The sequence below is a fragment of the Bos javanicus genome, chromosome 6 (genome assembly GCF_032452875.1).
Source record: "Bos javanicus breed banteng chromosome 6, ARS-OSU_banteng_1.0, whole genome shotgun sequence".
Classification (NCBI taxonomy): Eukaryota; Metazoa; Chordata; class Mammalia; order Artiodactyla; family Bovidae; genus Bos; species Bos javanicus.
Window position 1 is genome coordinate 105,041,811 of NC_083873.1, and position 16,406 is coordinate 105,058,216.

At 54.4% G+C, this 16,406-nt stretch overlaps 1 protein-coding gene across 3 annotated transcripts in view; it reads right to left on the minus strand.

Moving 5' to 3' along the window:
• The window catches only part of NSG1 (neuronal vesicle trafficking associated 1), a 52,505-nt gene extending 37,393 nt beyond the window's left edge, over window positions 1–15,112 (minus strand). Inside the window, exons 1-3 of one of the 3 annotated variants that reach the window (XM_061420800.1) lie at window positions 14,475–14,619; window positions 13,919–14,074; window positions 9,286–9,402 (exon numbers count right to left, since the gene is read on the minus strand). In XM_061420800.1, the coding sequence (XP_061276784.1) occupies window positions 9,286–9,402; window positions 13,919–14,047 (246 nt within the window). In that variant the 5' untranslated portion in view covers window positions 14,048–14,074; window positions 14,475–14,619. Of the gene's footprint in view, window positions 1–9,285; window positions 9,403–13,918; window positions 14,075–14,474; window positions 14,628–15,030 lie in introns of those variants that run through there. The other 2 variants (XM_061420799.1, XM_061420798.1) reach the window with 2 other exon arrangements.
• Between the last annotated feature and the right edge of the window lie 1,294 nt (window positions 15,113–16,406).

The window sequence follows — 16,406 nt, forward strand, 5'->3', positions numbered from 1 at the left end:
CGCTCAGCTGCATCCGACTCTGTGCAACCCTATGGACTGGAGCCCCACCAGGCTCCTCTGTCCATGGGATTCTCCAGGCAAGAATACTGGAGTGGGTGGCTGTGCCCTCCTCCAGAGGATCTTCCCAACCCAGGGATCGAAACTCGCATCTCTTACGTCTCCTGCGTTGGCAGGTAGGTTCCTTATCACCTGGGCAGCCTGTCATACCAAGAGGAGGGAGCCCAGATGGATCCTGGGTACTGCAGGATTCCGGGAGGTGGCTGCCCCTCTATTATACCCTGAATTAGCATTTCTCACAGCTCCGGGAGGTGTCACCAGCTGCCTGAAGGACAGATGTTTGCCATCAGTTTACACGTGTGCGTGTTGTGTGTGTGTGTGTGAGAACAGATTCTACATGTTCCCTAAATTGACATCACATTTGTGCAGCTGTCAGTAAAAGCTCAAAAGCAGGAGATAATGGGATAAAATTACAGCTACTGTACGTGGTTGCACTCATCGCCCCGGTTCTCTGCCAGATGCCCCCCATGGTGGCCCTCACCCCCTGATGTGGGCTGTGGCTTTAAGGGACAGCACGTGGGAACAGCAAGGGTCAGGGAACAGCCTGGTGCAGGGTTTCCATCACGTTTGTGCCCCTGGCAGTCACATGAAGCCTATCAATCCTCAGACTCACGCTTAAAAATGCGTAAGACATGATACACAGGAAAGAAAACCAAGGATACTGAAATACTAATATGAAAATATTGCCAAAATGTAGATTTGTGATATAATATATACATGCTTCCTTATTAATACATCAAACAACAAGCTCTTACAATACTATGATTTCAAAGGAATGATGAGACTAAACACTTGCCGAAATCTCAATGTCACTTGCAGTGTGAACCATAGAACACCTGTGATTCGTGTTGGTGAGTCAAAAGTGTGACTTCTACTTCTGCAGCTGATTGTACCAAGTGAAAGAATGTGTCCACTGCAGACTATATAACACGCTGCTGAAAGAAATTAAAGTAAGACCCAAGTAAATGGAATGACACCACGGATGGGAAGACAACGGTGCTAAGATGGGAATCCTTCCCAGACTGATCTACACGCAATACAATCCCTATCAAAATCCCAACAGAGTTTTTCCACAGAAATGGAAATTGCAAGGGTTTGTGAATAGCCAAAACAATCTTTAAAATGAAGAATAAGTTGGAGGACTCAGGCTTCCCAATTTCAAAACGTACTACAAAGCTGCAGTAATCAAAACCAGTGTGGGGCTGGTGTAAGAGGAGCTGTATAGATCAATGATATAGAGTGGAGGAGTCCAGAACTATAAGCTTGTGTTCATGGCCAACTGCCTCTTCACTCAGGGTGCCAAGACCATTTAACGGGGCAAGAAGAGTCTCTTCAATAAGTGGCGTCAGGACAACTAGCTATCTGCCCATGAAAGAATCAAGTTGGACCCTGACCACACACCATTTACAAAAACTAATTCAAAATGGAATAAAAACCCAAATATAAAAGCTAAAGCCTTAAAATTCTTAAAAGAAAACATAAGAGGCAAATCTTATGACCCCGGATTTGGCAATGATGTCTTAGATAGAACGCCAAAAGTACAATCAACAAAAATAATCCGTACTTGACCGAAATTTTAAAATTTTGTGCATTAAAGAACCACAAGCAAGAAAACGATGAGACGACCCACAAAATGGTCGAAAATATCTGCAATTGATACGCCTGGTAAGGACCTAGTATCCAGAGTATATATAAAAAACTCCTACAACTCAACAATAGAAAGACAAACAACCCAATTAAAAATGGAAAAGGACTTGAACAGACATCGCTCCGAAGAAGATAAGCAAATAGAGAACAGGCACAGGAGGAGATATTCAACATCATTATCCATTATGAGGAAATGTAAACCAAAGCCACAGTGAGATGCCCCCTCACACCTACGAGAATGGCTACAATAAAAGTAAATAATGATTGTTGGTGAGGATATAAAACGAAAACCTTGCGCACCGTGAGTGGAAATGTAAAATGATGCCGCTACTGTGGAAACCAGCAGTTCCTCAGTATGTTAAACAAAAAGTCAACACGTGAACCAGCAATTCCACTCCTGGGTACAAACCCAAGAGAAGGCAAAACAGGTGCTCAAACAGAAACTTGTACAGGATGTTCATTCCAGCACTATTCACACTTAACCAAAAGGAGGGAGCACCACAAATGCCCACTGATAAGGTGAAGAGATAAATGCAATGTGGACCGCATATTCTATGATTCCATTTCTATGAAGTGTCCAGAATAGGAAAATCCACAGAGACAGAAAAGAGATGAGTGATTGCTTAGAGCAAAGGGCAGAGGGAATCGGGGAGTAACTGCCAATGGGTATGAGGTCTCCTCTGGAGGTGACTGAAAACGTTCTGAAAGGAGATAGTGGTGATGGTTGGACAACACTGTAAATGTAATAAATATCACTAAATTGAACACTTTAAAGCTGTAAATTGTATATTATGTATCAGTTCAGTTCAGTCGCTCAGTTCTGTCCTTTGCGACCCCAAGGACTGCAGCACACCAGGCTTCCCTGTCCATCACCAACTCCTGGAGCTTGCTCAAACTCATGTCCATCAAGTCAGTGATGCCATCCAACCATCTCATCCTCTGTCGTCCCCGTCTCCTCCCGCCTTCCATCTTTCCCAGCATCAGGGTCTTTTCCAATGAGTCAGTTCTTTGCATCAGGTGGCCAAAGTATTGGAGTTTCAGCTTCAGCATCAGTCCTACCAACACAGTTTGCTCCAAATAAAAGGGGAGGAGGGTGAGGCAGAGATAGGAGGCCAGACTATGGCAGGGGTCTTAGACAGATGGGAACCCCAAGCCAGAGCAGCCTTACCCCCAGAGAACAGAGGGGTCCCAGGGGTGTGTTCTGGAAAGAACAGCCAGGAATGGAAGCAAATAGGCTATGGGCCTCAGGGTGAACTTTATTAGGAATTTATAAGGAGAGGATCATATGCCAGACCTGCTCGGGACAGTCCTGGCAACGGTTCCTGCCCCAGCATCCCAAATGCACAGGGCCCACTGCCACTCCCAAAAGTATCCCACTCTGGGCCATTAATTACACAGCCATGCAACTTAAAAGGCCCTGGCCGCTGTACCAGTTCTCTAAATGTTCACCATGAGCTGGGAACTGGCAGTTCACCCTATTTCACAGACGAGGGGCTTGAAGGGCATTTGAATATGCTGTGTTCCCACCTGCTCTTTCTGGTTGGGGTCTCCTCTCTTGCTGGGGGCCCTCCCAGGGGTCACTGCTCAACTGGGGTGGGAAGTAGGGCGCCTGTAGCAAGGCAGAGTCATCCCATGAACCCCACGTAGCTGCCAGTATGGAAAACAGAGCTTGGCAGGCTCTGTGTCAGGTGGACGTGGGTCTGAATCCTACTGCTACCCCCCAGTTAGCTGGCTGACCTTGGACTGGGTTCCTCTCTGACCTTAATTCCCCACCTTTAAAACCAGGACAGAAGACCAACCTTCAAAACAGTAAGAGTGCAGGCAGGCAGCACTGGGTCGATGGTAGCTGGGTCATTCTTGCTCTGCTGTCTCTGCCCTCCCACCCTTGGGGCTGGGAGAGGGGGTAGAGAAATGTGCTTTTCTGCTGAGTAATGCAGTTTAAAAAAAAAAAAAAAAAGATCTTGGAAACATAAGATGAATCCTGACATCTCCAAGCATTTACAGCACTTAAATATTTTAGGTAACCCACATGAAGTGAACACACAGACACACCCCCCCAGATGATTCAATCCACTTAATTATTCGATTCTGGGTGAAGCCCCCACTGTACAGCTGGGCCAGGAAACCGCAAAACAGGGCAGGGGAACCCCATCTGATGCTCTGCTGAAGGTGACAGGGCGCTGAAGCTGTTCAAGTATTTCTAGGATCCCTAGTGCCAACTCGTGAAGACCGCCCCCACCGGTGAGTGCCAAGGAAACGGTGTCACCGTTCATAAATATTTAACAAATGCATCCTGAAACACACCAGGGGATTATTGGAGAGGGTGGAAAAACAGACTGACTGACGGCACAGGAAGCTCAAGGTCATTAAGGATGTGAGAAAAGATACAAACCACCTACAGATTCATTTGGTTGGTTCTCTTGTTTTGGCCACACTGTGTGGCATGCAGGATCTTATTTCCCAAACCAGGGATCTAACTGCTCACACACAACACCCCCCCATTGCCCCCTGCATTTGGGAGTGCACAGTCTTAACTGCTGGACCACGAGGGAAGTCCCTACCAACAGATTCATTTGTGGACAGAAGGCAAAGGGACCCCCCAGTGCAGCACACAGGGCCCATGCAAACAAATCCAGTCTCTCCTCCCAGGACGTTCTCCCAGCCCTGCGCCATCTGGGCGAGGCTGACCTTGGAATCTCTTAAAGGCCCAAAGGCAACGTGGCAGCAGGGGCTGGGACTGCAGCCTGTTCACCCGAACCCTGAACTCACGAGGAGAACACGCGTGGATGTCAGAGGTGTCAACAGCCCTCCATCACAGCAGTCGCAAGCAGAAATCTTCCTTTAATCTGCCTCCTTATGGCCCCTCCGCTCTCCAGAATCCCACACAACACCATGACATGCTGCTCTGCATGGGTGAGCAGGACCACGCAATTAAAACAGTGTTTAGGTTTAGTTCATTTGAGAAACATCTTAGGCCCATGTTTATTCTCGGCACAAACACACCTCCAATTAACTAAGCGACCGCTTTCCTTGTTGACACCAACCTCTTTGGAAGCCTAGACTTTGGGCCACCGCTGGGTGGCTCATCCAGCAATCCCATATGAAGGAGCCTCAGAAAACCCTCTCCCCAGCCAGCGGTTACCTAGCAACCAGCCTAGCAACCTCGTAGCCAAGAGATTAATCCCCGGGTGATAATCATAAAGCAACATCCAAAAAGACATCTCGTCTCGAGGATGCCATCCAAAGGTATATAAAGATGAGGCTCAGAGCAGCGGCCTCCCGCTCCTGAACTACACAAGTTACAGACAAAAGGGGGCCATGTTATTTACTTGTTGCTCCAACAGCTGAAAGGCATGGTTTCATTCTGGCCCTTCACACACGGGGCCGGAAAGAATGAAGAGACGGCTGGGCTGGGGAGCCACATGGAAGCTGCCCGGTCACCGGCAGGATGAGGAAGATGTTCTGTCCCAGGAGAGCTGTGACTGACCCTCAAGGTTGGGGGGGGTGCGTGCAGGTCCTCCTCTCTGCTGCCCACATGCACCCCAGTTTTCCAAAAGAGAGCCCCCCGCCCTCAGCCAGCTGACACCACCCACCAGAGAAGCACGCCTCACTGTCTGCGTGCATTCAGAGATGCAAGAAACATAAGTGGGCAGGAAAAAGCCAAGAGAACATTCTAGAAGGGCTAAAACCCTCAGCGTCTTCAAAAGGCACAGGCTTTTCTGAGCCTGCCCTGCCCACGTGCTAGAACGCAGCCCCACCCACAAAAGGTCACAAACCCAAAAGAATCATCTGGAGAGGTTGTTACAATACCCTAGGGTCCGAGGTCCCACTGCTACAATCAAACCTCAGGTGATTCCAACAGAGGTGGCCCCAGGCCACACCTGGAGGCTACACTCCACACCCAGAGCCCCAGGGCAGGCAGGCAGGGAACCTGTTTGGGAACAAAAGCAGGAAGTGTGCAGGATACAGGTCATTCAGCTGAGCGAGTTGGGACCACAGGCCTCCGGGTCAAGCTGGCCAGGTGGCTTCACACTGACTGTGGGACCCTGGGCGTGTCACCTGCTGACTGCATGACCACCTATAAGGACTCACACCCCCACCCGACCACCTATAAAGACTCACACCCCCACCTGGCCCAGAGAGGAGCTTCCTCGGGAGCTACCATCAAACGTACCCAACAAGCCAGGGTCCCTGGAAATTTCGCCAAGTCTCCATCACTCGGGGCTGGCAGCCTGGTCTGTCACCCCAACTTACGGAGCTGTCACCCTGTGTGTCCAGCACCAGACGGAAGGCATCGGGGAGCTCCTCTCCTGCCTGACACAGAGGGGCTGGGAAGTTCTGTCTGCACCCAGAGCCCCGCACCTTCACTCTGCCTGACGGTGGCTCGGGGGCACTAAACTCCGGCTGCCTTCCCCAGGTCACCAACTCAGGTCAAGGGGCCTTTGCTTATTAGCAGGGTCATCCCACTAGACAGACTCACCCCACTCACTGGGGCATGAGATCATAGGCCTCACACCCGAAGAGAAGCATGGGCCAGGGAAGGGCACCGCAACATAAAAAGCTGAAATTCGAGGCTCACATGGGGAGGACTCAAGGTACATGGGCACCCCCATATCCGAAGGCTGCTGGAAAGGAGGGTGACTGGTGTTCAGACAGAGGCCACAGGGCGGCAGGCACTGGGAAGGGTTTTGAATCAACAAAGGAAAAGGCTTCTTAGAAGCAAGTCAGTCCAGCAGCAATGGGTCCCCTGGGCTCAGAGCATCCTGTGCAATGTGTCCTGCAGGAGAAGCCGCCTGGACCTCAGGTGTTATTGCCAAGGGCAGGCTGCTCAGGGTCAAGATTTCCACCTCAATTCCCCCTCAACTGCAAAACGCAGATAATAACAGTGCCTGTCCCCTGAGGTTTCTGAGTATAAAATGAGATCATAAACATAACGAGCCTGACCCAGAGTCTGGCTCCTGGGAGCACTCCATTACTGTGAGAGGCCGTCATTGCCTTGTTAAAAAGGGCAGTGGAACCACCAGGAGGGTAAGGTTAATCCTGGGAGGCTTCTCGGCAGAGGTGATATCTGAGCTAGTACTGGAAGGTGACAGAAGGGGAACCGGGCCTAGAAATTGGAAGCAGGGCCCACGGAGCGCTGCGCGTGGCAGGAGGGGTGATGGAAGGGCATTGGACTCAGAGGCAGAGAGTCGTGGGGAGGACCCCAGCCCCCCCGGTGACCTTCTGGGACTCAACGGCCTCAGCTGCAAAAGGGGCTATGATACTCCCTTCAGGATGGCCCTGAATCACAGGGAGGCCACAAATCACAGGGAGGCCACACAAAAAAAGTGTACAGACATGCCTGGTTTACACATAGACCTGGGAAACAGGCCACTGCAGTGCAAAAAAATCCGCTGAGTGCCAACTGTGGACAACACCTCTTAGACATCCCTGGGAGGTGGGAGCAGAGAAGGCAGGACCTCTGCCGCCACAGCCCACCCCCTGGGATAGCACTGATCTTCTGGGCCCAGGTTCTTGACAACCGGAGCCTGGTAACCACACAAAGGCCCAGCTGTGGCTGAGAGCCCTGGAGGCTCTGGTGCGTCATCCACGTCTTAAATAAGGGACCTGGGGACCTGCATCAGGTGAGCAAAAAGCACAAGCAAAGGACCCCAGAGGTGGGGTCAGAGCCTACAGGCAACTCACAGATGAAGGGATAGCCATTCAAGGGCCACAAAGTGTACTGCCTTGTAGGGACACAAAATGCCAGGGCCAGAGAGGCAGGGTTCAAAGCAGGGATAACAAACCCAGCCATGCTCAGAGATCCAGATGGTGATGGTTATCATGACCTTGAAAATGAGGTCACCTCTGCCTCAGCCAGGGGCTGAGCCCCAGGTGTGGACAGGACGGGATGAGCAAGTGGGCCCAGAAGAGGCACATGCCAAGCAGCTGGCCAGAGCAGGAGACAGATGGTGACCTTAGGTCAGTCTGACCTGGTCCCCCATGAACCTCGCAACACAGATGAGCCACCAAGCCAGGAACTGCCAGAAGAGCATCTCCACCTGTACACCCTCCTGGACACCAGCAGAAACCACAGATGCAGGCCTGTCTGTGCCTCAACTTCTCCATCTGTAAAATGAGTTGCACAATAGCACTTGCTTCTCCAGGAAGGTTGATAGGAGGATTAGATGAGCTGACACCAGTAAACACCCCTACAGACACAAAAGACACAGCGACTCTGATGGCACCTGCTGTTTGGTTTTCAGGCAAGCCCCTGGATGGTCTTCCTCCAGCCCAGGAAGGCAGCACCAAGGGAGGGGAAGAAGGACTTAAAGCCAGATTATGTCCTGGCATACCCAATCACCCCACAAAGCCACTCACTCCTTTGGGGCTGACTTTCATCTCTTAACCAGTTTGCAGGGTGGACACAGAGAGAGAACAGGATGCAATATGCAAAGGGGCTTTGGAAACTGCAGCGCATGGGGTGGGCAGGTGTCTATGCACCCAGCATCCATGTGGGTGACAACCAGGGTGTCCAGTCAAGGCCACCCTTCAGGGCCTGGGTGACTTATGTCTCCTAAATCATTCCTTTGAATCTAGGTGAGGGCCTCCATTTTACTATCTTTCATGTTTGCCAAAGAAACAAAGTTTCCAGAGTATCAACATCCTAACTTGTTCCTCAACTATCACAGCTGCTTCCACCCTCAGAGGCCACACAGACTCAGTGGAGAAGGCTTTGTCCCCAGGCTTGGCTGGAACCCTGACCCTTTCAGTAGCTGTCTCTCCCTAAAGAATGGTCTGGAGCAGCTTCTTTCCCCAAAGTGAGCACGTCCGGCAACCTGTGTACAGAGCCGGCCAGGCCCCACACCTCCGCATCCCGTCAAGGGTGGTGATAGGTGAAGTGTGAACACAAGGGCTCCAGAGTGGACCACCTCTGACTCCTGGCCCTGCAAGGGACAGCTGTGACCGCCCTGTGCCTCAACTTCCCCATCTGCAAAACAGGTTACATGGAGAGTACTGACCCCCTGGAGAGGGATGCTCATATGGCTCAGACTGGGTCTTGCACCAACTAAGGGCAATGGTTGCCTTTTTGTTATTGTTTGCCCCTCTTCTGCACTTAAGGTAAAGATTTTACTGTTTATAAAGTGTTAGCTGCTCAGTCATGTCCAATTCTTTGTGACCCCATGGACTGTAGACCGCCAGGCTTCTCTTTCCATGGAATTCTCCAGGCAAGAATACTGGAGTGGGTTGCCACTCCCTTCTCCAGGGGATCTTACAGACTCACAGGTCAAAACCAGGCCTCTCGCATAGCAGGCAGATTCTTTACTGTTTGAGCTACCCAGGAAGCCATATATACCTCTGTCTAAAAGAAAGTAGAGGAGTGGGTTGTCCCTATTATTAAAACTTGGTAATACTGATCATTTTCTGAAAATAAAAAAAGAAAGAAGAAATTTTAAAAACCACAAGGTCAATTTTGCATATCTGGGGTCAGCCCATATTAGCGTCTCATTCTGTTCCCATCATTCCACAGGTCATCTCTGGAGCCCAGTGGACCTGTCCTGGGGCAAAAGCAGCATCTCACCTGTCTCCAGGGCCACTCACCTTGAACCTCTCGGTGACGCCCTCAGTGATGCTGACTGTGAACTCCGCTATCTTGGGAGGACGCACTTTGCCTTTCTTGCGGTCAGGTTCATATTCAGTCTTAGTTTTCACAACCACCTTGTTCAGGAAACAGAAGAAAACAGTTAGGAGTATGGCCACATGCATTCCAACACACCTGTCCAAAGAGGACAGGTTGTAGGGGGGACTCTAGTGTTCAAAGTCACCATTTTGCCAGGAAGTATTTCACAAAAAGAATGAGTACAGTCACCACTTATTACAACTCTCCTCTGTGCCAAGACTAGCAGAGAAATTACCCATTGGTAATCCTGAAAGCAGCACCAGGAGGGAAGTATGACAACAGAGAGGCAGAGAAGTTAAGCTCCGAAGCCAAGGCCACGAAGCTAATAGGCAGCAGGCCTATTAGGGGTCAGCAGGGCCCCAGACTCCTGATGCAGTGCTCCCCCAGCACCTGGGGCTCCCGCCGCCTTATCTGGTGCTCCCTTCACAGTGAACTCCCTTCACTGTGGTGTTGGAGAAGACTCTTGAGAATCTCTTGGACTGCAAGGAGATCCAACCAGTCCATCCTAAAGGAAATCAGTCCTGAATATTCATTGGAAGGACTGATGCTGAAGCTGAAACTCCAATACTTTGGCGACCTGATGAGAAGAACTGACTCATTGAGAAAGACCCTGGTGCTGGGAAAAACTGAAGGCAGGAGAGGAAGGGGACGACAGAAGATGAGATGGTTGGATGGTATCACCGACTCGATGGGCATGGGTTGAGCAAGCTCCGGGAGTTAGTGATGGACAGGGAAGCCTGGCGTGCTGCAGTCCACGGGGTCGCAGAGTCAGACACGACTGAGAGACTGAATTGATCACTGCCCAGAGCTTCATGGTCTGGGTAGTGGGAAGGAAGGATACATTTATTTTTTATATGCTGCCAGGGGTAAAATAAGAAGATTCAAGTGCACTATTTCCCTCCAGGATTAGGAAGGAACAGGAAACCAGCCTTCAAGCAAATCACTTTTGGGGAGTCTGTCTCACCCCCACCATCCTCCTCTCTTCCCTGTCTCTGCGTGCTCAGTCGCTTCAGCTGTGTTTGACTCTTTGTGACCCCATGGACTGTAGCCCGCCAGGCTCCTCTGTCCATGGGATTCTCCAGGCAAGAATACTGGAGTGGGTTGACCACTTCCTACTCCAGGGGATCTTCCCAATCCAGGGATCGAACCCATGTCTCTTACCCCTCCTGTATTGGCCAGCAGGTTCTTTACCACTTAAATGGTCTCCTTGCTTGTTACCCTTCCACTCTCTACTGTGAAGCAGGAGATGTTTTTCCAACCAGGAAACCTATTCTGCCTTTGTTCCAGGGTAAATCTGTTCCCATCATCACCACCAGCTTCAGATGAACCCTAACCCAATCTTGCAGCCTCCACCCTCAACCTCTCTGCATCATTTACTGCCCTCCTCATACCCTGTTTCTGAGATTGTTTCCTTCTCTGTCCCGACTTGACGAGGCGGCGAGGTACCCAGGGGCTACATGTCTCTAATCCCCAAACGCCCACCCCCACCCCAAAGCAGGAGCCAGGAAGTGGCTGTTGGACTGGAGAGGACCAGCCCCCCGCTGCCAACCTGCTTCCTCACCCAGGTGGCAGCGCCCTTCACTGGGTGGGACATACCGCCTTGCATGATGCTGGGACCCAGGGCAGAACAAGGACTCAGGAGATTGCAGGGATCCCACACTGAGCTGTGACAGTGCACCCAGCCTCAGGGAGAAATTGGCTCATACCTCGTGACACTGAAAAACTGATCCAAGGGCCGTATCACTTGTAAGCACACCCTTGGCCCCCTCCTCCCTCCCTCCGGTTGCATGCAGCTCTCCTCTGCCCAGCCTGACAGCCTGTGTGCCCAGTCCAGGGGCACCGTCTCTAGGGCAGCACTAGGGCTTAACCCTGCCATCCTCGAACCCCAACTGTACCTGACTAGCTGCGTGACTCTAAGCACACCCTTGGCCACTTGGAACCTCAGTGTCCTGGCCTGTGAAATGGGAACAAGGCCCAGCTGGTTGGGTTACTGCGAGGAGCAGGGAATCCCTGGGACCCTCAGCCCGGTGGGAACCCGCTCAGTAGCCCATCAGCCCAGATTCAGTCTGCCTCTGCCACTACAAGGCTGACCTCAGGCAAGTTCCTTACTCTCTGTGCCTCCATTTCCACATCTGTAAAATGGGGCAACAGTGGTGGTTACTGTCTAACGTCAGCAACACGAAAGGAAGTGAAAGCTGTAAACCACGCAGACAAGGGCTTGGCGCGTAATAAGCATTCAACACACGTCAGCGGAGACTGTGTAGCGGGTAGTCACAGAGCGGCTGCCAGCTCTGTGACTACCCGCACTGTCGCACCTCCAGAACCTCGGAACGCAGCACACAGCCCATTGACAACCCTATCTGCACTATCTGCCCCCAGACACGTGTCCTCTGGGACAGGTGACATCACCTCCCTGAACCTGGGCTGGGAGCAACACGGTACCACTGCTTGGGTTAAGAGACATCCTATGTGAGCACAGTCTGGCTCCAAGAGGGCAGAGCAAGAGGTCTTGATGGAGCTTCACATCCTGGAGGGTGGTGGCCATCAGTTGAGTGACCTTGGGCATGTCCTGTAAACTCCCGGAGACTCGGTTTCTTCATCTGTGACCTTAGAAATCTTCTGGCCCAACCATCACTTCCTGCTAGAATCCCCAGCTGGGAGCATCACAGGGATGGGAGATTCATCACCTTTCAGAGCAGCCTAGGTTACTCCAATACTTTGGCCACCTGATGCAAAGAGCCGACTCACTGGAAAAGACCCTGACGTTAGGAAAGATTGAGGGCACGAGGAGAAAGGGGTGGCAGAGGATGAGATGGTTGGATGCCATCCCTGACTTGATGGACATGAGTTTGAGCAAACTCCGGGAGATAGTGAAGGACAGGGAAGCCTGGCATGCTGCGGTCCAAGGGGTCACAAAGAGTCGGACACAACTGAGTGACTCAACAACAAGGCTGCTCCTGGACGGCCCAATTGGTTGGTCAAGACTTCATACCTCCCTGAAACCTCCTCCCTGCTATAAGCCAACCGTGTGCCAGACGTTTCCAAAATGGAACAGACTTAGGACGCAAGAGGAGGCTGAGTGGAGGGAAGGACCTGACAGCAGTGCTGCCTGGGCATGCAGCGTTCCTGGCACAGGCTGCCATGGCTCCTGGGCTGAGGCAGGAGGGGAAGGTGGGGATGGTGGTGCCAGGCTGTGCTAACCCGGCAAGCCTGAAACATACACGGCAAAAGGGAGGTGGGAGCCAAGGCCTCAGACAGCCCTGCCCCTCCCTCAAAGCCTCTTTTGGACCATCAATGCCCCAGAGTGGTCCCACATGCCCTAGGCGCACAGGCGAGATCAGCTGATCCTTTTCCTTGAAATGAAACACTTGTTTCAGCCTCCCTCCAGCCTCTGCCCCCCTGCCTACCTACCCAAACACAGAGTTGGGAGGATGAGAATCACCTGGAGGAGCTGAGTAAGCCTATCAAAGGGCCCACCATGTGAATAAAGGAATCCTCCAGAGAGGATGGATCCATGGCAGGGATATTCCCCGCATCCCCACCCCTGCCCCGTCACCCGTCATCGCCAACAGGCTGGAAAAAAGGCCAAGTCCTGAGTCAGAACCGCCCTGCCAGGCGTTCAATGAAACAAGAAGTGCCTGCACACTTCGGGGAAGAGAGAGCGCTTCCTGGTGGCTGGGGTGACTTCTAAAGAGCAGCAAGGCGGGCAGAAAGGATGCGAGTGCCCAATTTTAGGTCTCCGTTTCACGATACAGTTGTCTAGGCTTTTAAACGTTTTCTAAGCGTTAACTCTTGAAAAGACTAATCTTAAGGGACAGAAAGCACTCGATTGCAAGCTGTATTTAAGAAAAGAGGGGATTCTTTAAATTCAGCACACACGCAAAAATCCCACTTCCAGGAGAGGATGGTGAACGGCTCTCCCCAGTTACACGAACACTGAGGAGCGCGAGTGTTCAGCTTATTTGGAGATTTTCACAAAAGGAACAAAGAGAGGAAGGTGGCGGCGAAGGAGCGCGCATTCTGCCGCAGCTACCACCGGTGTGTTTGTGCGGGGGGAGAGGAGGAGGCCCCCAAGGGAGGGTCCATCTGGCCAGGGAGAGGGGTCTCCCCACCGCAAAGGGGCAAATCGGAAACTGCACCACCCCGGAAGGCGCGAGGGGCAGCCGAGCCGCTCCTGGGCTCACCCCCAAAGCAGAGCCCCGGGTACCCCGTGGCAGGCAGGCGCAGAGCGGGGCTGGCGGAGGAGGGGTCAGGGACCTTTCTCGGATCAGAGTCCCACGAAAATTAAGAAAGGATCTTTCCCGGACCGCGCAGTTCCTGGGTCAGCACGAAGCTGTCATCCAAGGCGGGGCGCGGAGGGTGGGGTGATGGGGGGCGCAGACCGCCCGCTCCAGAATCCCTCGCGGGTACGTGGTCCCTCGAGGCGCGTCCTCCACCCCGCCCAAGCCCGTCCCCAGCACACACGCGGCGCGATCCTTTTGTTTCGGCCGCCACCCGAGATTTGGGGGTGCGCACCCGGCCGTGCGGGGTGCCGGGGTGGGGGGGGCCTCTCACCTTATCCGGGGGCGGGAACTGCAGCTGATTGACATCGAGGGGCGTCATCAGGGGGATGGTGTCGAAGCCATCCTCCAGCAGCGGCTGCTTGGTGCCCTTCTCCGCGAAATTGTTCCCCAACTTCACCATGGTTCCGGGAGACCCGAGGCTGCCAGCCTGCGGAGCGAGGGCCGGGCGGGAGTCACCGCGAGCCGGACCCACCCGCTGTCCCGGGCGTCGGCGAGCTCTCCGGCCCCCCGCCTGGTCTCCGGGGAGGGGTCGTGAGGATGCAGAGGTCGCGGCTCTAGGGCTGAGGGGCGGGCGCGGTGTATTTACGGACTCCCACCCGCTGGACAAAAGCGCCGAGTACAGGGGCGCACAGCCGCCGGAGAGGGGGCGCCGCCCCTGCCCGTGAGGTCTAGACGCGTCCCCGGTCCTGGCGCGGCTGCGCCGGAGACCTGCCCGGGGACCCCCAGTCCCGGCCCTCCCACCGAGGGGTGATGCGCGGCCCTGGACCCGGCTCCCGGGCGGGAGTGTCCAGCCCGGGCGCCCCGCGGTCCCTCCGGCCGGCACTCACCCCACGCCCGGCTCCGGCAGGTCTGGGCTCCGGCCGCGCTCCGAGCCTCCGCGTCGCCCGCTCCTGCTCGCAGCAATGGCGGAGGCGGCGCCGCGCGGGGCCGGGGCGGGGGCACCGCGCGATTGGGCTCCCTCCTCCCGCTCGCCGCCTCCCTTCCTGCCGCTCCCGGGGGTTAATTGAGCGCGGTGAGTGCGTGCGTGTGGCGGCGGCAGCCTTGACGCAGCGCGCGCACCGGCCGCACAAAGGAGCGCGGGCCGGGCGCAGCGGGGAGCGCTCCCCGGGGGACCCCGCGATCGCCAGGACCTGGGGGCGGGGGAACAGGGGAGGGGTGGGATCGCGCCCCGGATGGGAGGCTCCGAGCGGCGGGAGGGCGCCCACAGGGCTGAAGCAGGGAATGGGGAGCGGGGCGGGCGGCCAAGAGAGGTGCGGGTTGCGCAATCCCGGGGCGGCGGCCCGGGCTCGAGGCAATTGAAAGCCAGAGAGGGGCGGGGGGCGATGCTAAGGATGGAGCAGTCCCCAAAAGTAGGGGAAAAGGTGCTCCCCCCACCACCCCCACCTTGCAGTCGATCTGGGAGTCCTGAAGAATGGGGAAGGGTCCGACAGGGAGGGTTCCAGGAGGCGGTAGAGGGCGGCAGAGACGGGAGCGTCCAGTTAGCGTGCGTGGCTGGGTGCGGGAGAGGGCGTGTCCCTGGTGGAAGGAGGCACGGATGGGAATCGAGGCTGGAGTGCGGGGCGGGGGCAGTTTTTTTGGGGTGCAGGCTTGGGGGGCGTTCTCCAGAGCCGGGGAGGGGGGCCCGGATTTGGGGGGACGCCCAGGTTAGCTGGAGGAAAGGAAATTCAGGGCAAAGAGAGCGCGCTGCGTGCCGCGTCGGAGGGTTTCTCTGGTCCCGATCCGAAGAGAAAGCTCGGGACGCTTCAGGCAGCTCAGCCTCAGGCCTCCAGGGCGCAGAAAGGGATCGTCCTGGAAAGAAAGAGGGGGTTTCTAACACGATCCGTTGGCCCACCCCCTCCGCAGCGGGCCACTGTCGCAGCTGCCCAGATTAGGGCCCCCATTTTACAGACGTCCAACCAACTCTGGCTTTAGGACTTCCCCAGAGAGAAATTGCCGGGGTGTGGGAGCAGGACCCGGAGCCAAGGAAGGGGGCTCAAGGAAAAAAGGGCTCTTCCCAGGCCCCTGTGTCCTGCTGGGGCCCTGCTAGGACCCAGAGTAGGTGTTCCCTAAAGTCTTACTTTAACACACTTTGCCTGCTTCTGCTTTGCTTGACTGGTGCCCTGAAGCCCAGCGTTTTCCATCAGCTGCCTGCAAACCAGCCCCGCAAGACCTCCTGGCCCCCAGTCTACCTCTAGAATAGGAGCAGCCACTGCCTGCCAAGCCTTGAGCCACCGGCTCAATCTAGGAACCTGGCCATGGGCACCTTGGTTCCAGAATCACCAGGAGGGTACCAGCAGGTGAGGTACCTCTTACATGGCTCCAAGTCGTCACCAGGGTCCAAGTGGGCCTTTGACCACAGTGTAGCCTGAAAGGGTCCAGGCTCCTGGCGCACACTACCCCTGGGCAGACCCTGGGGCGGGGCGGGGGAGGGGGCAGGTCCCAGGTGCTGGCCCCTGCCACTGGCCTTGGGGGCCTGACCTTAGCATCCTTTGGGCAAAGAGCCTTTGAACGCAGGCCTGGTACTTCGATAAGGCGTCTGTGTGTGGTCCAGGTTCTTCCATGGAACCGGGGCAGCCTCCTTCCTGACACTTTGTTACCTCCTGCAACAGGTGAGCAAGAGTGGCCAGAATCTGCTCAGGTCCTGGTGTAGGTGCAGATTAAGCTTACAGATCATGAGAAACTTTGTGGGCTTAAGCAAGGGAAGCTTTGCCCCATCTTAGGTACCAGCATTTTACAGACCCCAACACACACACATACACACACACACACCAGTCAGAATC